This window comes from Micropterus salmoides, unplaced genomic scaffold (genome assembly GCF_014851395.1).
Source record: "Micropterus salmoides isolate LMB-PRFRI ecotype aquatic unplaced genomic scaffold, ASM1485139v1 Ms_hic_scaffold_3, whole genome shotgun sequence".
Taxonomy (NCBI): Eukaryota; Metazoa; Chordata; class Actinopteri; order Centrarchiformes; family Centrarchidae; genus Micropterus; species Micropterus salmoides.
In genome coordinates this window covers 25,364,644-25,388,286 of record NW_024042261.1, presented here as the reverse complement: position 1 = coordinate 25,388,286, position 23,643 = coordinate 25,364,644, and the positions used below count along the sequence as shown (strand labels likewise).

General features: G+C 43.2%; 1 protein-coding gene across 4 annotated transcripts in view; it reads right to left on the bottom strand.

Annotated features, from left to right (window-relative positions):
- Positions 1-23,643, bottom strand: part of cux1b (cut-like homeobox 1b) — a 67,378-nt gene that overhangs the window by 16,403 nt on the left and 27,332 nt on the right. The window contains exons 5-21 of one of the 4 annotated variants that reach the window (XM_038692299.1): positions 21,161-21,298; positions 18,854-18,977; positions 16,307-16,383; positions 15,864-15,930; positions 11,337-11,385; positions 9,442-9,546; positions 8,835-9,023; positions 8,536-8,594; positions 8,090-8,132; positions 7,795-7,891; positions 5,680-6,480; positions 4,864-4,947; positions 4,242-4,343; positions 3,570-4,126; positions 3,297-3,438; positions 2,402-2,689; positions 2,067-2,255 (exon numbers count right to left, since the gene is read on the bottom strand). In XM_038692299.1, coding sequence (XP_038548227.1) covers positions 2,067-2,255; positions 2,402-2,689; positions 3,297-3,438; positions 3,570-4,126; positions 4,242-4,343; positions 4,864-4,947; positions 5,680-6,480; positions 7,795-7,891; positions 8,090-8,132; positions 8,536-8,594; positions 8,835-9,023; positions 9,442-9,546; positions 11,337-11,385; positions 15,864-15,930; positions 16,307-16,383; positions 18,854-18,977; positions 21,161-21,298 — 3,111 coding nt within the window. The remainder of the gene's footprint in view (positions 1-2,066; positions 2,256-2,401; positions 2,690-3,296; positions 3,439-3,569; positions 4,127-4,241; positions 4,344-4,863; positions 4,948-5,679; positions 6,481-7,794; positions 7,892-8,089; positions 8,133-8,535; positions 8,595-8,834; positions 9,024-9,441; positions 9,547-11,336; positions 11,386-15,863; positions 15,931-16,306; positions 16,384-18,853; positions 18,978-21,160; positions 21,299-23,643) is intronic. The other 3 variants (XM_038692300.1, XM_038692301.1, XM_038692302.1) reach the window with 3 other exon arrangements.

Sequence of the window (23,643 nt, the reverse complement as noted above, 5' to 3'; positions counted from 1 at the left end):
CAGAAGGTTGGTATCTTTGTCATTGAGCATGAATTCTGACATGCAATCTTCATGTGAAGTAAATAGCTATTATGGATTAGCTGAATGGACTACACACAATAATTAGTATCAGCAGAAAGTTAATCAGCACCAATCATGTTCAATGATCAATTAGTTGTTTAAGCATTTTTTAAAGCAAAAATGGTTAAAAAAAATTCAGTTTCTCAAATACAGATATTTGCTAGTTGTCTTTCTTGTGAATGGTAATAAATTGAATTGAATTCACTAGGAACTGTTTGACATTTCTCCTTTTTTTTTTTTTGATTTTATTGACCAAACAATTAAGCCGTTATTCAAGAAGATATTCAGTAAATTAATAGAATATGAAAATGATAATTTATTGCAACCCTAGACTGATCTATATTGTTAAAGCTGTTTTGGAATATTATGCAATTGTATTGTCAAACAGACAAATTCTGTATTTCTAATCAATATAAAACACACTGTCCTGGGTTCTAATGAAGGGCCAAGCAGCCTCTAAATTGTAAAAATTTTCAAGATTTGGGTCAGACAGTCTTGAGCATCAGAAGCAGTGGATGTTCAATGTTTGACACGCATGCATGCCACCCAGATATAGACAGTGTTCTAAAAAAATAATTCAACAAGGCCCAGGTCCCACACTAACATTCCCCCCTTCCCTCTGAAATACTGTATATCTTTGCACATGTAAATATTATTTAATTTCACATCATTGCACATACCTTGTATATTGCACATATTTGTTTGTTGTTAAGTGTTAATCGTTATTCTTCTATATTTTATATTTCTGTCAATCTATCCCATATTTATATATATTTATTTATTTCAACTGTATGTTTGTCTTTGTTTGTCTATGTGTAGCACATTATCTCCAAAAGAAATTCCTTGTAGGTGTAAAAGCTTTTCTGAATCTGAATTGTGATTCTGATCTTCTTCAACATCCACTAGGTGGTGCCATCATCTTTCTCAGAATTCAAACAATAAAAGCAGCTCTTCCATTTTATACCAAACAAGCAGCACCATTCACTCCGGGCACCAGCAGCTGAAAATGAACAGCTCATGGCAGCTTTGCATGAGGTTGACGTTCTCAACCCCAATACCCGCTGCCAGATATATTAGTGTTGCAGGGAAAAACCCCTCAGAGCAAGGTTAGACCACTGTGAAAGTTGTGTGCTGCCTCACAGGCTTGTACCACAAGGGTGAGAGGTCAAATATGGTTACTCTAGACTAGGTCCATGTCTTTCCTCTGGGCTCTGCTCTTGGCCAGGACTATTGCCCGTTGCTATTTGGATGCATTACTTTGGGGTCAATAATCTACAATGAAGTTGAATGGAGAGCAACCCCACCCATCCAACCCCCAAACACACTGGTATAAGGTCAGTTTTGTTTTTTGCCCTTGTGCGTAGTTTGCGATATCAGGAGGGTAAACTGATCCTGGATGCTTGTGCCTACTGGCAGGTTCAAACATGCGTATCCCATCTCTACAGAGAGAGCTTGAACAGGGCAGTCAGGGGTCACTTTGAGGCAGCTAGGAGCGTGAGGCCTCTTGGCTTTGCTGATTCTTAAAACACATCATGCAAACAGAAGGGAATAAATAATGATGGAGTGATGGAGCGGGCTATGGGCTAACAAATGATAAATAAGAGCTTATAGACACTGATGATTATTATGATGACGACGATGATGAAGAGGAGTGCTGATGACTGTGAGTAAGCAGGCCCCCGGCAGTCCCCTAGCTGTCACATCTAATACTGTATGTGATGTCTGCAGTCCTGATTGGTACTGACATCACACCAAGATGACTGTGATCTGCACAACATGCTCTGCTGTCCTGCACAAAGGATTTTGTGTGTGCAGATGTGCATGTGTAATTCAAAGGCTGCTGCTTGTGTTGTTTGTTTTGTGTGAACGTATTTATAAAATAAATGCATGCTGAAGCAGATAACATGAAGGTTTTTCTGTCAGTCTTTTGTTTATTTTCTCTGAAGGAATGCTGCTCTGAACAGAGTGCACATTTATTTCTTCATCATTGAGCTTTTCCTACACACCTTTCTTCTCCAGGCGTTTCATGTCCATGAGTTTCTCCACACTGTGTGGGTCCTGGAGCCAGAGCTGCATGCGGACAAAGGGCTCTCTGCCCTTCAGGCTGAGCTTGTGCCAGGGTTTGGGCCTGGCCAACAGGTCTGAGACAGAACCCTGAGTCAGACCCAGGATAGTCTCCCCAAAGAGACGCTGGCCTGGTTAGGCAAGAGAGAGGGGAAATGAAATTTCAGAGAACCATTTCAGAGAACTGATTCAAAAGCTGAATTATTCATCAATAGGGAGGGAAGGGGAAAGAGAAACAGCAACTAAACCGCACAGACAGCACCCCTGTGTTTCTTACCAAGGTTATTATCAGTGAGCACCTCCTTAACCTTCTTGGTGATGGTGTAAGTATCAAGCTCAGGAGACATTGCGACCATTTCCTGGATACTGAGACCCGAATGACCAGGTACAGGCAGCGGGGTGCCGGGCTGAGACTCCCCACCTGAGGGATCTTCAGATAAAGGCTTGAGACTGGATTGTGAAGCGAGTGGATCCCCTGCGAGACCGTTGACAGACTCCTCAGCTGAACTGAGAGGTGACTCTGGAGCAGGGCTGCAGCTTGCAGAAGTCTTGGGAGTACCCTCTGCTTGAGGGGAACAGACAGGGTGAGAAATATCATCCAGGTTAGAAGATGTTACTACGTAAGAAAACGAAGTTTCATCTCCTCTTCCTGCTGGGTTTGGGAGGGACTTCAGTCATTCTACATCAATTAATTTAATTCCTGTTAAACAAACAGCAAAGGTGCTTAAGTTTTCAGTTTGAAGCTTTTTTGGCTTCCTCCTCCTATTCCTTCATCTCCCTGTCTCTGTCTGTGTAGTACTGCTGTGCAGCTCAGCAGGCTGGAAGAGAGCAGTCATGAGGAGCTGTCAGTGTACATTAGCTGCTGTTTACACCCCCAGAGAAAGAGACACACACACACACACGCACGCACACACACACGGAGCTGCCATCTGGCGCTGCAACACTAACTTGTCTATGACATGACAAACCAGCAGCTTGCTGGCTGACACTGCCACAGCACTGAGGATGGGGGGATGGTGGGAGGAGGGAGATGGGGGTAGGTGGGGTGAGTGACAGACTGACAGTAACAACTAGCCACTAGCTCTAATCAGGCTTTCAGAGTAATGCTCTAGCCCAAGGAGCCTGGTTGTGTGAATGCATATACCCTATGTGCAGGCATGTGATTTGTTTACCTTGGTTTTGAGCTGGCTGGATGTGTGTGTTTTGCCCCTGGTCTCCATTGAGCCACGGCTGCATGCGGAGGTATGGCTCCCTGCTCCTCTGGTTCAACTTGTTCCATGGTTTGTGTCGAGACAGACTGTCACTCAATATTCCCTGAAACACACAACCGGAGAACGACTCAGACATGCAACCACTGCAGAGCAAAAACAGTGTAATAAAAACAGAGCAAGGGAAGAAAAAAAAAAAAGCAGCACATAAACAAGCTTGTTTTTGCCTCCCCTCACCTCTTTGGAGTCCTCCTGGTTGTGGTTCTCCTCTCCTGTCTGGCAGGATATGGCCCTGCGGGGGTCTGTATGCATGTTACTCCACCACTGCTCTCTCCAGTAACCCACTCCTCCAGAACCTCCAGAGCGGGCCGATCCCTCAGAGCTCCGACCAAGCCTGAGAGCACCGTCAGTAGACATGTCAATCCCTGAAGAGGCCCTGCCCTCTCTTTTCATACCGGAGCTGAAGTCCAGGATAGGAGACGGGGATGAGGGGGAGGACAAGAGGGAGCTGGGGGGCTTCTTGAGGGAGAGTGACAGGGGGTTGTAAGGAGGGAGGGGAGCAGTGAGCGAGGAGCTCAGGTAGTCCCTCTGAGATAGTGATGCTGAAGAGGAGGAAGAGGAAGACGAAGCTTTGAGCATGGGCTCCAGTGCAGCCTGTTGGGCCTCCATCTCTCTGCGAGCTTGCTCTAGGATAGAGCGGATGGCCTCGTCTGATCCGCTGCCGCCTCCACCTCCTAGTTGGCCTCCGCCCCCTCCTTTCAGTCCTGTATATGAGGGTTGAGCATGGGACAAGTCTGTTGAGGGAGGAGAAAAGGGCTGTCATGAGAGACACCGACTAACACGCACAGCCACAATGTATCATCTTCAATGCTTTGAGTCCTCTGGAGATGGGAAAACAGTACGACTCACCAGCTTTCTGCACCTGCAGCTCTCTTTTGGCCTGCTCCAGAATGGACTTGATAGCCTCATCTGAACCCGCCTCTGGGGTGCGGACGCGGGCAGTTATGTTACCTGGAAGGAGAGGAAGAGGGAATGGGAGGAGATGAAAGATCTTGTCAGATTAAAAAGCAGAGAACAAACTACAGAGCAGGTAAAGAGGACAATAACGGAGCCTATGAGGACATCATGTAATTACACCATAGCACGGCACAAAGAACAACATTCCCACCACTGAGCTACAAGGCAACTACACTGGAGGGATTGTCATAATTTCTCTGGTCCCTTTGGAGCTCAAACATGCACATGTGCTACAGGGTGCGTACAGTAAATGCTCCCCACAGAATAACAACTACCAATAAAATCCCTAAATACACATGCTGGCTTTTCCTTTGACGCAAGTCACTGGAACTGTGTGGTTACCTTCAAGGCACATGTATATCTGTATGTCTTCTTGCAAATTAATAAACGGCAACTCACATGTGCGCACACATATACACACACACGCACACCCACCATAGATACAGTTCACCCCAACACAAACATGCCACACAGACAGAACGTGCTACAATCTCTGTGTGTGAAGGGGACAGACCTGTGTGTGAAGCTGTATTGGAGAGGGCTCTCCGCTTCGGAACATCCTGAAACACTCGGCTAAGCTGGGGCTGGCCTGAGCCCTCTGTTAAAAACAATATACCACACACTATGTTACACCACTTGTGTGTTTTTGTCTTTTACAGCTAGACTATATGGTGCCCTTTAATGCTCTGCACATACATGGAATGTGTGGATACGATCCAACGCACATTATAGTGCCATAAATGCATTGATCTTCATCATCTGTGGCCTCAGTGGGAATCAAACCTATACCAGGAATATTAAACTACTACAAAGACAGAGTAGTGAGGGATAAATTATTTAATAGCACACATAAAACAGGGGCACACTAACTGCAGCCTTATTTTTAATACTGACTGTGTCTAGGAGTAGGTGGTTGACTTTGCTATATTTTTTTGTATCACTGAGACTGTATTCAATCAGAAATGTCCTGATGCGTTAACAAAAGGAGACCCAGGCTAATCGAATCTACCCGTAGTTAACAGTACCCCTGCCTTCCTCCTAGTTCTCACCGATCAATACTATTGATGTGTGAAAGGTTTCTGTATTGACCACGATAGCTAGGAGAGGCTCTTGGGATCAGTGCGTGACTAGGAATTTACTGAAAACACACAGGTGTGGCACAGGATGGGAGTTACGAGAGAGAAAGAAAAAGAAAAAGCTAGTCCATATTGACAAGCTAATCAATGGCTCTGTGCAGGGTTGTACACACACACACACACACACACACACATACATGACACACTCTCACACTCATGCACACACAGACGCATTAAAAGATACACTGACTCACCTCTCTGCCGTCCCTGGATGCTGCGCAGTGCGAGGATATTCTGCTCATCGGCGAGGAACTGCCTCATCTTGTGGAAGGGCTCCTTCCCTCGGATGGTTAGTTTGTTCCACGGCTTTGGTCTGGCCAAGATCTCACTAACCGAACCCTGGGACAGTCCCAGCACATAGTGGCCAAACACACGCTGGCCAATGTTGTGCTTGATCAGCTGCTCTTTCACCTGCCGGGCAATCTCTGCTGTGTCCATGTCCTCCCCGTCCAAAATACTTCCTGTTGTGGCATCAGAGTGGCTGGGTGACGGGGATGGGGCGCTGCCAGCGGTGCTGCTCCCGTTAACAGGAGCCATGTCTGGGCTGGCTGGAGGCGGCTGGGGGCTGCTGGCCGCCAGAGGGATGGCAGCAGATCCAGAGCCAGGGGTGGAGGTAGGGATGGAGCTGAGGGTTGGGGTGAAGGGGGTGAACAGTAGAGCCCCACTGGGGATTCCAGATGACTCCTGCAAGGCTTTGGAGTAGAAGGTCTGGAGCAGCTGCCGCTGGATCAGGGAGTTCAGAGCCATCTTACCACCCACCAGAGGGAACACAGGGGAATAGAAGTCCTGTCCAATGCCCGTAGGAGTGAAAGGGTGCGTTTCGCCGCTGGTGGTGGTGGTGGCAGTGCTGAGGGGGTCCGTATGAGTGCGAGATAGAGGGAGCTGGGAGGAGGAAGGAAGAGAGGGAGGGGGAGGAGGGGTTGAGGAAGAAGGGTCGCTGGGCATGGTCTCCTCCTTCGGTGTGGACTCTTCTGTCCCTTTTCGCCCGGCTGACCCTACAAGAAAGGTCAAACACACCATGCATTATGGGGGAGTCAACAAAAAAGGGGTTCCAAAAAGAGAGAGAAAAAAATTAACAAAAGTTGAAAGTTATCTTAATCAAGTCTTTTCCAAATTAGTGAACTTTGTTTTCCTTTTTTGCCAACCCCCCCAGACAAAGTGCCCATGCATTTGTGATTTCAACCTTTCTTGTAAGCCACAGCCTGGAAGAAAAAAAGGACAAACAAAACAATTGACACTGTGCCACTTAGGCAGATTAGCTTGGCCCTGGGCAGAGTCTCTCTCTCCCTCTGTCTCTCTCTCTCTCTCTTCCAGGCGAAGTGGAAGTAAGTGGACAGGGTAAAATGATGTCCTTAGATAGCCAATACACCATGCGAATCCTCTTCAGTGCTGCTGTGGCGTGTTCCTAAATACTGAACTAATTCCACTGTAGATGCAGTATAATAGTCTTTAGTTCATAAAAAACACATTGGAAACATAGGAAACAAATTGGAGCAATAAAACTTATAAACCAACAATTTTCATGACTGAACAGAAAACATGCATGTCACAAATTACAGAGTGTACAGCTCCACTGACTGAATAAAGGCCGTATTCCACTTCTTTCTTAAATATTATACGGATTACATTTTTACATTCACCAAAACAAACATAAGTAACTACTAGAATCCATCTTGATGATAACCGCTGGGAGAAATATTATTCTAATGCATAACCATTGAGACTTAACATGATTGAGTAAGACAGTAAGCTCCCCTTACTGTGAATGTTAATCAATTCAAAGCTATTCAACTATTCAAGCCTAAAGCCATGACATTTCAAACCCATAAACACTGTTGCAGAGGGCAAGAGTCCTGATGTAGAGGCGATAGTATGGTGTCCTCATTTTTGTGTACTTTGTTACTGTTCAGGTTGACCTCCTGCTGGGGTATTCAAAGACACCACATATGCATTCTCTTCCTCTCCATGAAGTGTGGGACTAAAGCAACAACATGATACCATGCACCAGTACCATGATAACATTTTGCATTTCTTTTGGATACTAAGGACACAAAATTACAAATCATTCCAAAAACATTAATACATGGTTAAGTATTCTCAGAGAAAAAGAATCTACATGCATACATACAGAATGTATGCATTGCCCTGATGCAATCTCTTTACAGACTTACCTGCAGCTGAGCCCTCATCTAAGATCCCATGAATACTGGACTCCCCTTCTGTGGCCATTCTTTCCTTTTTTTGCAGACAGTTTGGCCAGTGTTGATGAACACAGCCCTGACTATAACCTTACATTTGAGCAGACTTACCGCTGAGCTCAGTGTTGGCAATGCGCAGAGCAGCGCTCTCAGATTGAAGACTACGGTTCCTCTCTAGCAACAGCACCTCCAGAGGTTTGGATGAGTCCTGATTGAGGGGTGAGGTAGAATGGAAATCAAAAAACGAGACTTTTCAAATTGACTTTGCTCCGGCCTGGAGCTGCAGAAGTTTATTTTTACTGATCTAGTTGTTATTACAACTTAATTACTAATTACTGCATCATCATATATAAAGCTCCAGTGCTAAAAATCACTCATGTCTATAAATTATAGCTGTCACTTTTACCTGCACAGAGTCAGATGTTCCAAACTCCACAGACTTGAGGATACTGAGGAGGGGGGGGGGGGGGAGGCGAGAGAGAGAGAATCATTCCATATGAACCCCCTAGTAAGACACATGCGCACACACACCTACTGTGTAGCATGCTAGCATTTCCATTTCTGTCTCTTTAAGGACAAAGAAAGGATAAAACGACAGAGGGTCAGGGGGAGAGAGACACACTATAAAGCTACAGACACAAAAGCATCACCTTCATAAGGGCAGTCAATTGAGTTACACATCTTAATTGAAGACACGCATCATCTTTAACATTGTTAAAGACATCAAACGCATGCAATAAATAGATCTGTGCTGGACAGACAAAAACCCATGAGCGAGTAGGCATGCATGCTCGCGCGCGCGCGCACACACACACACACACACACACACACTCTTCTGTGTGTGCTCCTCACCTCAGCTCCTTCTTCACCTCCTCATAGTCAGCTTGCTTCTGCAGTTTCTCCTCCAGTTCCTGTAGATTACAAAGAGATGAAACAACATGAGAATTAATAAAATAATAAAAGCAATCCTTGGATCTTTATGTGTCAGTTACTTATTTCAGTGACTCTAGATAAGAGAACAGATCGAGGAAAGGTGTGAACATAGTTACAGGTGTGATCAGAATATGCAACAAAGCAGGAAAATATTCAGGAATACAGAAATAGTCTTATTAGAAATAATTAAAAACTGCAGCTGTGTGATCTGTTGGTACCTTGAGAGTGGCAGTCTTGCTGCTGAGCTGCTGCTCAAGCTGTGTGATCTGGGAGCTGGTGGTCTCTCGGAGTTTGGTCAGGCTGGCCTGCAGTCTCTGGACGTCCTCCACCAGCTGGGCGGTTTCCCTTTCTTTGGCCCTGAGCTCTGCCTCCAGACTTGAGTGGGATGCCACCTCTGCTGCCTGTTCCTAAAGGGCCAAGAAGACAGAAGTTTAATCTAATGAGCAATATAAACTTTTTAGAAGTATTTATAAAATCACACATACAAAGTCCAATAAATCACTACAGCAAACAGTATTACTATGCCAGATTATCATTTCAAAAGGCCTCCTCCTTTACATCAGTAACCAGAGGTAATTCATCAACCAATCACAACCAACCAACAAAGAGGGATTGATGAAGCAGATACTTTGGTGTCGCAGTCGGTCTCCAAAATCACCAAGTCTCACCTCTGTGGTCTGTTGTACAGTTCCATTAAATCAGTTAATCAATACACCTATTGCCAGCATGGCAACCTTTCCTTGGAAATCAATACATAAGTCAACAAATCAATGCAATATTGGTGACTCTAATCCAGTATATTAGTGAAGCAGTGAAATGTGTTACCGTGTCAGGGTCGGCCTTGGCCGGGCTGCAGAGCTGCAGGGATTGGCTACTCAAGGACAGCTGCTCTTTGAGTGACTCCGCCTCTCTCTGAGCCGTTTCTGCTCGCTGGAAGGAAATAAGGGAAAAGTTTCAAGGAACCAAGGCGAATTCTTTGTATGTGTACTTTGCAATTAAGCCGAGTCTGATTTTAGAGAGAAGTTGTTGGTGATGCAATGGTAACAATTATTATCATCTCTCTCTTTGTTAACTTTTGCAAAGTATACAGTTGAAATCTCTACATTGCACACGCGTTGGTCAAGTGGTATTCCAAAAAGGTAATTACAATGAAGGACTAAAAGGTTTCCAACACACCATCTTCTACCAGCCAAATGTGTGTGTTTCTGTGTGTGTCTGTAAGGAAAAGAAGCCCCTTCCAGCATAAACAAATATATACAACAGGACAGAGAGAAAGTAAGTGTGGAATGATGGCCGGTGGCGGATTTTTCCTAAATTGAAAAAATGAAATTAGTTCCGAACATTGACATGATACCCGATGCCTCGTATTTATGGCCAAACTGCCATGCTCCAGTTGGGACTCATCCGCAACACCGGGCCAACTTGCCATCATTAGGAGTTATAGGGAGCCGATTCCACAGTGTTCCTAATTGCAACCATATTGAGAGCTGTTATTGACTGGGTGGGAGTTGGACTGCTAGTCGCAAAAGAAAAATCCCGTTTTCCATTTTCTCCTTATAAAAGCGTATAAAAAGTCTGTGACTGAGCTGGAGGCCATGCTGTCATCCTCTGTAAACCTCAAATCAGAAGTGTGAACAGTGTGTGAGTGTGTGTGTGTGTGGCATTATAGTCGGAGCGCTAGCCTTTAGGCTAATATTAACATTACATGCCTATGCTACCCCTTTAGCCGCAAATCATACTCTTGGGCTAATAATGAAAGTTAACAACAATGACATTAACAGATACCACAGGAATATTTACAACACAAGGGCAGAGGGCGAGCTAGGGGGCTTTTTTTTCAGCTGGTTGGGTTTAGTAGGTGTGTAATAAACATGTAAAACAAACAGCAGCCCTCACAGTGATAAGCAAGTCATTATTTGTTAATGTAAGCCACATTTAATAGATTCTGACCAGATAAGAATATTTGTATTATTAAAAGGATAAGGCTGATGATGCTCCACTCTCAACAAATCCCATAAAAAGAGACAAAAAACCAACAGTGTGTTAGTTGCTCAATAATTTCCAACTTTCCCATCATCTCTCAGCCCCAAGCCTGTTTGTGCCTACTGAAGAGGTAAAAGATAGAAAGGTTCAAGATTTTCATTTTTAGAAAAAAGCTACATCATTTGCAAAAACACCTGGGCACTGTAGTTTTAACAAACATTACTCAAAATAAAAAAAACTTTGTATTTATTGCAGACTATTTTCAGTTGCAAATAAACTTAATATTTACAGCAGCAGGACACTGTATGTCGGATCAACTAAAAAATAAAAATAAAAAACCTCTACAGTGCCCAAGTTCAACGTAACGTTAGAACGATTCAACCAGTGCAATTTTGTGGCTCATTGATGTGTTTTTAATAGTTTTTGGACAAGAGTGGAGCTCAATGGCAAAGAGGAAAGGGCTATTTCAGGCTTTATGTATGCAGACAATACCTGTTAGTAGAATACATTTATTGTTGGTTTTCACAGCATTTGTTGACAGAAAGTAAAAATATATACTAGACTAAATCAAATCTACGTATATCAGTAAACATTTTTCCTATGCAACAATTTTATTTAATAGATTTCAGTCAAACAACTCATTTTATTTCTGTGTATTTTAACAATAAAACTTGTGGAGCCTGGTGTGTTGGACAATTCGTACAATGCTGTGTAAAAATGCACAGTTAAGATGTTACCTGATTGGCTCTTTCCAGGTCTGTCATCACCATCTCAATCTCATCGGCCCTGAGAAAGACATTTACTGTTACTACATGGGATGTGGCAGTGCTTTTAAGAGACTGAAATACAGCACACAAATAAAAACAAGGAATGGATGAATGGATAGATGATTCCCAGGAAGAAAAGTACACTTTGTGTGTGCGAGCGATTGTTCAGAGAGAACACATTTAGAGAATGGCGGTGTCGTTTCCATTAAGCTACGGTCTAAATTTCACCTTAATCCATTGATTGTGAACTCCATAACCCAAACAGCTTGTATGTGTGCGTGCATACATGTATTTAAGTGTGTGTGTGTCTATCTGTGTGGGTGTACACATGTAAGCCCCTAAACCCAGGCCACACTAAAACAGAGGGATTACATTAATAGAGCTCTAAGTCCTAATACAGCAGACTAATCTGCTATGAAGCTGTGTGATTGTGTCTGACTAATGGTCTGGATGGAGGCCATGGTTCACCTCTCACTTGCTAGAGGTCAGACAGCAGGAATACATCCCCATAATACCAAATATCATTGGACTTCGGAGAAATAGTTTGATAACCTTCTTTTCATGAGTGACGTGAATACTTATGGCTTTTCTGCAAACAATGACAGATGTGGAAGAAATTTCTGAGACAGGCACGAAACAATGCTGAACAGAAAAGAAATAGTAAAATGTTTGCATTAACTTAATTTCAGGTTATACACCCACGAAATAATTGCCTAATATGATTACTCTGTCTGTTAATTAGTTGTCAGTGTGTTTGTGTGTGCAACCCAGGATAAATTAAGAATAAGTTTTACCGTATGAGGAAGTTACAACAAATGAATGCAAGAAAATCCTGAGAAAACTTGTTCAGTGTTCAAAGCAGTGCAAAACGCAAAGTGTATGCATGTGTGTTTATTTAAGACATTACTTGCTGATAAGAATATATGGGCGGCATTGAAAGCAAAGATGTGAGCGCATAGGTGCACTGCCGCGTCCATTAGGACCTTTTGATTTCACAGCAATCTTTTGATAGTGAACCCAATAACCCACACAGCTTTTGTATTTGTGTGTCACAGTATGAGAAACAGTGTTACGTCCCATAGGCTTGAGTACTACTGATTTGAATGTGTTTAACAAAACAGACACAGTTGATATTAGGTCAACATTGTGCCACAGGCAATGCAGCAAAAAGAATCAGATGTGGGTGGGAGAGCTTTTCACTCTCCGCTTTTATTCTTTCCCTAACAGTTAAAAGGATCTAGTATGCATTTAAGCAACATAATAGTACACTACCTCACCAGCTTTTATCCTGTCTTAAGCTATAGTGTGCGGGAACCACGTGCGCACTCAATCGCACTCCCGTACACACACACACACACACACACACACACACACAGAGGTCAGAGAGCCAACAAGCCAGAAAAGCTTGTAATGGAGAGCGTTTATGGGTAGTAATGCAACCCAAATACACCAACGCTCCTGCTCCAAATGTGATCATTTAATCAAAGTACAGATGCACAAAGTCTTCTTAAATAACCTTTGGATTTGGCTGTATTTGGGAATTATAAAGGCAAAGCTAGAGGCTGAGGGCCAAAGCAGATCACAGGGAAGGGATTTTCTGCATATCCTGATACAGTCAGTCAGTCGCTGGGCAGGGCAGGAACTGTCCATGGCCAGCGACTGCACCCAGCGGAATTAATTCATCAAACACTGAACAGTAAAGGGAGGGTCCTTTGTAAATGGCAAATCCTTATTTTATGCAACCAAAACATACCTACAAAGATCTATCGAGCAGCCACAGGGAGGAGCTATAGAGTAGATGCACAGCTGCACTTGAGAATCACATACACCACACAAACTCTTTTGTACCATGAAAGCCAATGGGTGCACCCAGTGACATCAGTACTGTAGGACTTCTGAAACAAGCCCAGAGCCTCTAAGCCCCTACTGTACTTCCTCCATCACAGACAGGCCTTTTCATCTCTTATCATCTTCTCTCTCTTGCTCCTCACTCAACCGCTCCTTTTCTTTTCAACCCTCTGCCTGCCTCTATCCTTTCCCCTCAGCCCGTTCCCTTCCCCTTGCCGTCCACTTTTTCTTCCTTTCATCTATGTTTTTCCCCTTCCACCTCCCCTCTCTCATCTATCGCCCTCTCTTCCTCGGCCTCTGTCCTCAGTGCCAGCAGGATATTCCCCAGATTTAGATTTTCATTTCCCTCCTCTATCACACTCTTATCCCCTCTTCTTCGCGGTAGCTTCCAGCCCGACTTGCTTCTTGCCCTCTAGCTTTCATCACTCCATTCCTTTTCTTTCCTTGGCTTTCTCCACATTGCATTTTCACAGCGTGTTACCTTGGGGATTTCAAGGAGGCTTAAAAGAAGCTAGCTGCGAGAGTGTGTGTGTGTGTGTGTGTGCGCCATTTTGTGTTTGTGTGGGCTAGAGATGGACACAGGAAAAGCCTATTGACTGTTGCCTAATTATCAGCAATTAAGTGGTTCCCCCGAAATGGTATCAAGCCTTTATACAAAGATAAAGCTACACACAAACATACAGAGGACACGCGCACACACATACACAGCATCCTGTGGGGCTGGGGATCAATATATCATTAATCTTTAACAGGGACTAAACGGGTAAAACGCGGCCAGCCAGACCCTCACAGCGCTAACACAGAGAGGGGGCTACGCTACATCTTCAGGCCCGCCTCCCGCTGACGCTCACACACTCGGGGCACTGCAACATCGACCAAATTCTCAGAAAGTGTGTGTACGTCCGCACGTGTCTGTTAGTGTGTATTTTAAAAGGCAGATTACCCGAATGCAGCAAGAGGATGGGGGATTTGTCACGCAATGTCCTCCTTAGTGGAAACTTTAGAGCAAGTGTGTGTGTGTGTGTGTGACTGTGTGTGTGTGTGTGTGTGGAAAAAGTGCATGATATGTATGGCGTTTGTGTTTAGCTGTGCCAAAATATATGCAGTCAAAGGGTTAAAAGTTGTGTTCAGCCAAACACTGGCGATTTGCTCAGTCAAGCAGTAAACGGGGGAAGGACTCCAAGGACTGGGAGGGTGCAGGGTTAGAGAGGGTTTGTGTGTGCTTTAAAGCGTTGCATTAAAATTTCAGATCACAGCACGCCACATAGTCAAGGACCCTGACTGCCTCAGGCTCACGACGTGTTTGTGTGTGTGTGTGTGTGTGTGTGTGTGTGTGTGTGTGTGTGTGTGTGTGTGTGTGTGTATATGTGTGTGAGAGAGAGAGCGCGTGTGGATGTTGCCCGGCATGTGTTTATTAGCTTCTGTAAGCAAATGGGGCCTACTATGTGTGTGTTTTCAAAATGTGTTTTCTTCTGACATAATGGGAACAGACAAGGACGGAAAAAGGAAGAAGGAAGTGTTAAGAAATTAGAGAAAGTAGAGGAGCGGTGCAATATAGTCATGGGGAAAGAAAATAAAGAGGAGGGGTCTCCTCCTGATGGACTCTGAAACCTATTGATTAGTGCCATTACACTGCATGTAATATCTTCCTGTGGCCTTTCCTCTTACACTCACAAATGTAGGAGATAAAAGACAAAGTGTGGGAGTGAGGGAGACAGAAAAGGGGAAAAAAAGTATTGCGAGGGAGAGAGAAGAGAGATCGATCCGTTTTTAACAGCCAATCAATTTAACAACTCTGTTAATGGAGAAACACAGCAAGTTTGGAGCTTGGTAAATGGGGTGGGGGAAAACCTTAAAAGCCAAGTTGATACTTTGCCGTATTTTGTGTAAGGGCGCATGCAGGATGCCCTTGACCATTTTTTAAACAATTTTGCATTTAAAGAAAGAGTTCATGTTTCAAGGAAAGTGTGGTCTGTTATTGCAGCGCACCAATTCCCAATAAAACACCATGAAAGGCTTTGTTTTTATTCTCAGAATTTTAAACTTTATGAATGTGGTTCGGATGCTGGAGTTGTTCTGATTCCCAGCTACTAATCCTGAGGGAACGAGGAGTGTGAATGTCATAAAGTGCCACTTCACAGTGTGGAGTGCGGACATGGAAAAGCTTCTGTTCTCATCCTCGCCACTACTATAAGATCAATAATGATAGATGCCCACAGCTCAAGTAATTGAACCCATCCTATTTTACAGGTCCTGTTAGAAGCATGTGCGGCTTTAAGTCAGAGAGTTCAAAGTGACCCTCGTCAACCTCATCTCTTTGTCAGGACCCTGATGAATCAGAGAGCGCTTTAGCAGACGCCAAATGTACAAAAAAAAAACACAACTCTATTTTGGTCCTTGCTGTGGCGGCAGAACGCATCGCAATCCCTGTCAGTATTTACAGTGCGTGGGTAATGCTGGGATTTGGAGGCTGCCGAGCGTTGTGGGAGACAATCCAGCTGTTAGGGAGAGAAGGGGGAGTTTCCAGGCAAGGAGATTCACTAAACAGGATGATTATGTCAGGGACAGGACTATGGAGGAGCCAGAGGGGAGAAGTCACCCACAAACACACAAACACACACACACACACACACACAGCAAGACACGTACTTTGCTGTGGATTCCTCGTCATACTTTGTCTTCAAATCAAAGAGCTCGGCCTGAGTTGTTTCAAGTGCTGTAAAAGACGAGGAAAGAGTCTGTTGTCAGCTTTCAACTGTAGAACTCAAATCCAAGTATGGAAAATACTTTTTAAAGGTTGTGAAAAAAAAAATTTCAACAGCTTCTTCTTATGAGCAAAAGGCTCATTCACAAACACTCAATTTCCTCTGTGTTTTTCTTTCTGCTTTGAGGTGACAGTTGTGGAGCCATTTGCTTATGTTTCCAGACAACTGTCAATCTGATCAAACTACACCCGGATTAAGTTCAACTTCACTAGGGGTGTTTTTTGCGAATTTAATGAGAAGAGACCAAATTTTCAAAAATACGTCTGCTATTTTATCTGAGCTGGTTAAAACAGTACCCAGGTGTGTAAAGACTGAGTATGCTGGTACCTGTCTGTAGGGACTGGGCCTTGTGTTCGGCCTCTTCCAACCTTGAGGACATGGAGTCCTGGTTCTCCTGGAGTTTCCTACAGAGGCAGCCAGAAGGCAAGAAAAAGAAAGCAAGGAGCAGAAAGTCACAGATAGAGATACTGAGTCAGTAAATCTTGGGTTCACACTTTGTGGCAACTATTCTCCATTTTCCCACCATTTCTGAAGTGTTTTCCCCACTAAAATCCTCCCAACACAACCCACTCCTCATTAAGCAGCCCTATTAGGCAGGAATGTCTGGCCACTGGGGCACACTGCACCCGAGGGGAGAGAGAGAGACAGAGAGTGAGGGTTGAGTAAGAGAGGGGGAGGGGGCGACAGAAACCACAAGGATAAAATAGATTCATTCTTAGCATATAAAAAGTTGGGCTCTGCTGAGAAATTGCCACTGCGTGTAAAAACATCAATAATCTAGCACAAAGACAGTCTTTATGGCACTCTTTGATGCCCCCCTTCTCCGCCAATCTGTCTCTCCTGTCATCTCTATTTTTCTGCCCTCTACTTCATCCTTTCATCTCTCTCTCCCCCTCCCTCCTTCCCTCACTCCTTGCAGGATAAAATGCATCAGAGGTGTCATCCATTTACTGCCCCTCTCAGACACAGGAAGTCAGCTCTCTGCAGACAGGAAAGGGCCCATAAAACACTGACGTAAAGGAAATACAGTTGATACAATTGATCTTCTACTGTACGTCTGAAAGGGGCAGCTAGCTTTAACACGGCAAACAAAGATGACTGACATGAGGGGAAATATGAGATCTGTCATGTACATTTAGTAAACACAAATCTTATGAATCAACTTCAATTGGGGCCAGAGACTTTGATCAAAATGATCACTGAGAAAGGATTTCTTCTGAAGTGTTTTAATGACTCTAATGGTGGGTGAAACAATCCGTAGCATTCGTTAGCAGTGCTTCGTGCTTTGAAATTAAAGCAGAATGTAATACAACTATAAGGAAGTGATCTAAACTACTGACAAATTTCTTGAGAAATCTTTGACCATAACATAAAACGTTAACCTATATGCAGGTAAGAGTTGCTGAAAAGACATTGAAAGCAGTATTCAAAATACTGCTATATGATCAACCATCACAGAAAAACGGGAGAATATGTACCAATTTACTTTTGAAAGGACATGTGTAGCCAACCATCTTTTTTGTGTGTTTGGGGCAATTCAGAAGTTTCTCCATCACATAGTATTACAGCTGAAATAATTTCAAGTATATTTTCAACTAAATTACGTTCAATTTTATTGTATCTGCATGGAGTGTGGTGTACGCTCTCCATGCTGTGTTGTTGAGCTTGACGACTGACATTATGATTTTAATCTTTTGATTCAGTCTACGGGTTTTAGAAAATTGGCAGTGCTTCATTTCCTAGTGAAGATATATTCTCAGGTTTGATCCATCCATCATAGCCTTTAACTCCTGCGCACTCTCAGTGAAAATGTGCTGTCTCTTTAAGCCCCGAGGCTGCACCGGCTAATCGTATGAGTGCTCATCATTTCGACTCTGCACATGTTTATTTATGCCTTTAATTTAAAATAGGAACACATAGTTATCCAAGATAACTCCATTTTAAATCTGACAGGTTAAATCTCCACTTGCAAACTGAACTTAATGGTGGATTCACGTGACATAACTTAAACTAGCCACGATCATATTAGTCTGGAATAATGTAGGAGAAAAGGTGCCCCAAGTCTGTCGTTAAGTTAAACAATATGGCTGCCTGCACCTTGGGTAATTAGTTTAATGATGTTTCTGTTGAATGGGCTCCTTCCTTGGGAAAGGACAGTATTTGAGTGACTCATTTGAGCCTTTGTAGGTCTTGATACGTTTCAGTAGTCAGAATAGTTTGTTCATGTTCCTAAAATATCTGGTAGCAATTTTGAGCTTATTTATTACTGCCACAGGCTTCCTTTGTATCTGAAAATCACACATTTCAAAATGTCTTGAAATGGGTTTGAAAAGGAAGTAACCTATTAAATCAAAATATATTACTTTGTGTCAAAATAAAGACCTAGGCACAATTTTTGTCATTATAGTTATTTGGTCGATTTTATTCAGTTACTGTATTTTTTCAGTCACAATAGATAGCTGTGGCAGGACTTATTTCGAACAAAAAGGATGAAATGTATTGCGGTAAAGACAGAAAAGAGGAGTCTGTGTTGGTGTCTGTGTTGATTCCTACCAAGGCAAGAATGGCAAACACCCACATGACAAAAATGTCTTTAATTTTTAAAGTTATTTTCCATCCCTGCATTCATCTGCAAAAGGAAAGCAATAAGCAACAATTTGTTGATTAAACTGATAACTATGAGCTAAGAAGAAATTATTAAGTCATGAATAGCCCTGCTACATAAATTCAGAATCTTTAACTTATCATTCAAAGATTAGAATGATAGCAGTTCTGCCTAAGGGCACAAGGACCCAAAGGTTTAAAAAGGCAAAATGCAGAGGTTATTACTTGAAACACAGTGGCTGTAGCACACACACACAAAAAAAGTTGTACCTCTCCTTCTCTGCATAGTCGTTGTGTAGCTGGAGATGCTTTTCTTGGGCCAGGTTCTCAGCTTGATTTTTCAGAGACTGCTCGTACTCACGGATCTTGTCCTTCAAGGCCTTAATGGTCACCTCTGGAGGAGGAAAGAGCAGAAAGTCGGGTGATGAGAGAAAAGGAAGGAAGAGATAAAATACTAACTATTTTAAATTATATAGAAAACTATATAAGACTAAAGAGGTTTCATAGATATAATAAATGGTGCTGATGACAATAATGCTTTTGACGAGTGGGTTGACCTTTGCCTAACAAACAGCGTTTAATATTCCGCATTCTTCCTTTGTCAGCACTGACGAAGGCCTTGGCCCCCATGGCCCCTGCCTAATCTTTACATTCATGACTGGTATAGAATATTCAACTTTCACCAATGGTAGATATGCTGTATACATTAGGACTGCATTAGTGCTGAAACCCCATAACCTGCTGACGGCCAAGCTCTGTATGGGGCAGCTTGAAATAAATCTAACACATAACTGGGGTAATAAATAGGCCTCTGTGTATGTGTGTGTGTTTCTCAGAGAAAGATATAAGTGAGTGAGACAATGATAAAGAGTATTGCTGTTTGCTGCCTTTGACTGAGGGCTCTTAGCACTTTGTGTGCATTTGTGTGTGTGTGCGCGCACGCATGTGTGATTTAAACTCCAGTCTCACTGCTCTGACACATAATCAATAGAGGAGAGTCCCCTCAGAGCCCTCTTACCCCTTAACTGCTTAACTGAACTTTAAACATTTAGGTTGCGGGGATCAATGGCCCCTGCACTCTTTGCATGTGTGTGTGCATGCGCGGGCGTGTGTGCAAGTGTGCGGGCGGGTCCATGTGTGTTTAACAGGAGTGGGAGTTCCACAGTGTGTTTTGGGGTTTAAATATCCCCCATCTATTGAGGCGGGAAGGAGGGATAAAGGATGAGGGAACAGGAAAATCAATGGCAGAATGGAACCCTGCCGCTATCGAGCTGTTCCAATTAACTCTCACTGAGGAAAGGGGGATTCCAAAACACTGGCTGCTCGCTCAGTCACTCCTCCTTTTCGACTGAAATTACACCACTTTTATTATCGCTTCTCACTCATCTCTCTGCCTTTGTCAGTTTTTCCATCTTTCTTTACCCTGAGGTAGCCTGTCGTTTTTTATTCATGACACCGTGCCTCATGTTTTTTCCCCCTGAAAACCTATTTGAAAATGTAAAACCTTGTACATTTTTTGTGTTTTTAAAAGATTTATGAGGCATTAAAATGTGTTGAAATGGGGCCTCTTCCTTAGAAAAGGGCTTTTAAATATGTTTCTTTGACCTTATATTTGCACAAAGTTGTCTACATAACATCAACATGCATAATAAAAGTGAGGTGACCCTTATGCATAATAGTATAATTACAATCCCAATATTCTTACTTCTTAAATACCTGTTTTTGACAAGGAAATAAGGACAATTTGTACTTAAAGCTAGGGTAGATTATGTTGGAGAAAAACGCAAGAGACAACTAGATTTTTAAAGAATCCAACCAATAACATCCCAGCCCCTCCCTTCAGGCCTCCCTCCAAAGAGACTCCCACAAAACACATTTTTATACACAACGAGAGTACGGGCAGAGTGCGCGAGGGTAGACAGGCAGGTAGGCCAGCCAATCATTTCATTTATACTGAATGACAGAAAACAGATTTTTTTTTTTTCCATTTGTGTGTGAGAGCATTCGATTTATTGATTGCCGTCAAGAAAATATTGAGAATTTCAACAAATATAACAAAAAACACTTCTGAAATAAATGGCTTAGATTAGCTTAAATTAACACATTTTTACTCATGTTTACTTCTACTTTTGACAGTGTGGAATTTCTCAAATTATGTTTTTCACATACACCAGGTCACTCTGTACTTTATTTCATTACATTTATTTTTACAGGGACAACGGGCAATGATCAATATCACTGCAAATATGCCAGTGTTAGCCAAAAGGCAAATATTTAACTGTTGTCCCTTGGCCAGATGTTAAACCATCAATTTAAATACCAGTATGCGTATTAGTTCTCTCATTATCACTGGAGCTTCCTGCTTCACAATCTCTGCAGTTAACTGGTCATAAAATTAAGGGAGATGGAATATATAAGAGAATATAACATTAAAATACTGCCGAACTACACAAATACTTAATCTTAGACAGATGAAATTTTGAAATGCGATTATATGTGATTAATTGTGCGACCTACATCCATGACCCTCTCAAAGTCAGGAACATCCTAAAATGTGTGCCTCTGCATGTCTCTAACCTTGGTTTTTGACCTCTGCAAACTCTTTGTTGTAGTCCTCCAGTGTCTCTCGTAGTTTGGTGTTCTCTGTCTCAATGTCGTGCATCCTCTGGAGCTTCAGCTGCAGCTGCTGAGCCAGCTCCAACACAGGTACAGGATCTGGCAGAGACAACACACACCACGTTAACACACTGTAAAAGCAGATTACACAAACAAGGGCAGCGACGTGGCATAGTGAGCTAGGAATAACTACATTCAAGGCCCTGCGAGAGTGAGCGTTTGCCCTGGCGAGGCGTCCTTGAGCAAGGCAATGAATCTCTAATAGCTCCAGGAGAACTGTTCTGGAGTCCACCCTGACCTTTGATCTCCCTGTGGAGAATTACTGGATCCAGCAAGGTCTACAAAATATCATAATTACTAGCAATATTATGATAAGGTGAAATGTACAGTCACTGATACATCAGACAGCTATAGGTGAGAGCTGCATCTGCAGAAATAATATTCTCCTCTGATTCAAAAACGCATGTGGTCTTCCATTTACCCATCTTTGATTATAAAGTTTATTGTTCAATAGTACATTATCCTCACATGTCTTATCATCAACCCTTAACAGTCAAATTTGGATATATTGTTACTGGATTTTAATTCTTCTCAAATATTGATAGATCTCAAAATCCAGTATTGGTCAGGCTCTACAATAATTACTTACAAAGTGCTGTGTCCTTCACTGATTAGAAAGAAAAGAACGGAACAGAGATTTGGCCATAACCGTTTACAACACTAAAAGGTCATGGTTAGTGTTCACATTCTGTATCAACAAAACTTTATCCATAAAGGTTATTGAATGATACACTATCAGCCATTGTATCAACAGAAACTATTGCCGGGTTAAAAGATAAACTTTAAACGTTTTGCATGGGGGGGACAATGCGTCAACTGCTGACACAGCAACAGAATATGGATAAGCGATACTTGTAGGGAGACACAGACAGTACCATAGATGAGACACATTAACAACAGAGATTACTGGGCTATGATCAGTTAAAGTGTTCGCTATGATTCAGCTTGAAAGTAAGAAAAAAGAGAAACATGGGAGCAGACAGATGGACAAAAGTAAAACAGGCAATGCAAAAGTTAAATAAGAGATTAAAGAAACAGAGACAGAAGGAAGAAAGACAACTTTCTGGAGGCATTTTACCAACATCTCTGTGAACACACAGCAGGGTTAACTGTCAGTGTGATGAAGAGAGCCCTGTCAGTCAGGCCAATCACATCTGATTGGTGCTCATGGGTGGCAGACTGGTGACAGGCAGCCAAGAGACGCAGGCGACGCTCATCAGCATGCCAGCTAAAAGAGCAGTTTGTGTGTGTGTTTATGTGTGTGTGTTGTACAGATAAGAGGAACTGACAGCTTACAGCTGGGGGTAAGGGCTGTGTGTGTGTGTGTGTGTGTGTGTGTGTGTGTGTGTGTGTGTGTGTGTGTGTGTGTGTCTCATGTCTGACGCAGTTAGATATCTTAACTATGCTAATGAGAGATCAGCGGAGAACGATTGGGGAATTTCATGCTGATTTTGTGCTGTCAAGGTGACACACCATGCAGGGCTAAGCTCTAACACACACACACACACACACACACACACCTTGTAACAAACACATGTGTGCACTTACAGTCTCATACAAGTACAAACTAAGGAACATGACTGTATGCCTGAATTTGGACTCCTATGTGCCTCGGCGCCCTTGAAAATCAACTTTCTCACCCTCTTATCAAACCCTTGTCCTTCACATAGCCCCCCCCCCCCCCCCCCCCTCCAAATCAACTGTACAGCCTGTTAAAAGCAGTTTGACTTGTGGGCCACTGGTGCTGAGCGTTCTCGCCAGACACCTTTAATCTAAAGCAGAGCACACTGGGCTGACTAACCAGGCCTTCAGCTGATAGAAGACAGAACAAAACACACTGTTTCCTCTTTCAAGACTGCTGCATTAGTCAGGCTGGTTTGTGTCTGTGTGCGTGTGCGCATCAGGCATTACATCATTGTCTCGCTGCAAGTTAAGAATAGCCCCGTCAGAGCTGGCGCTGACTTATTGGGAGCAGTACAATCCAAAGATATTACTGTAGGTCTATCCATGTGGGAATATGATGACCTCCTTACGCTATAGATGAACTCCTCTCTCGTTCCTACATACGCGCCCCCTCTAGGGGTCCCATACAGCTGAAAATCTCCATGAGTAGCTCTGTGACTGCGTGTTCTGTAGCACACTGTGCTGCATGTCCCTCCTCGGCCTCAGTGTGCTGAACGTGACTGCTCATGTGTGCACTTCGCAGCAGCCAATCGCAAGCGCACTTGTCCTCCATATCAGGACGCACCTTCTGTTAAGACCCTCTAAAGGCTTCACCAGTGGGGTTGAGATCTCGTGGGGACATATTAAGGCGTCGCACACGCCTGGATGCACAGTGAAGGAGCACCAGAGGGATGGTGTCGTGCTTTTTCTTTTCCCCTGTT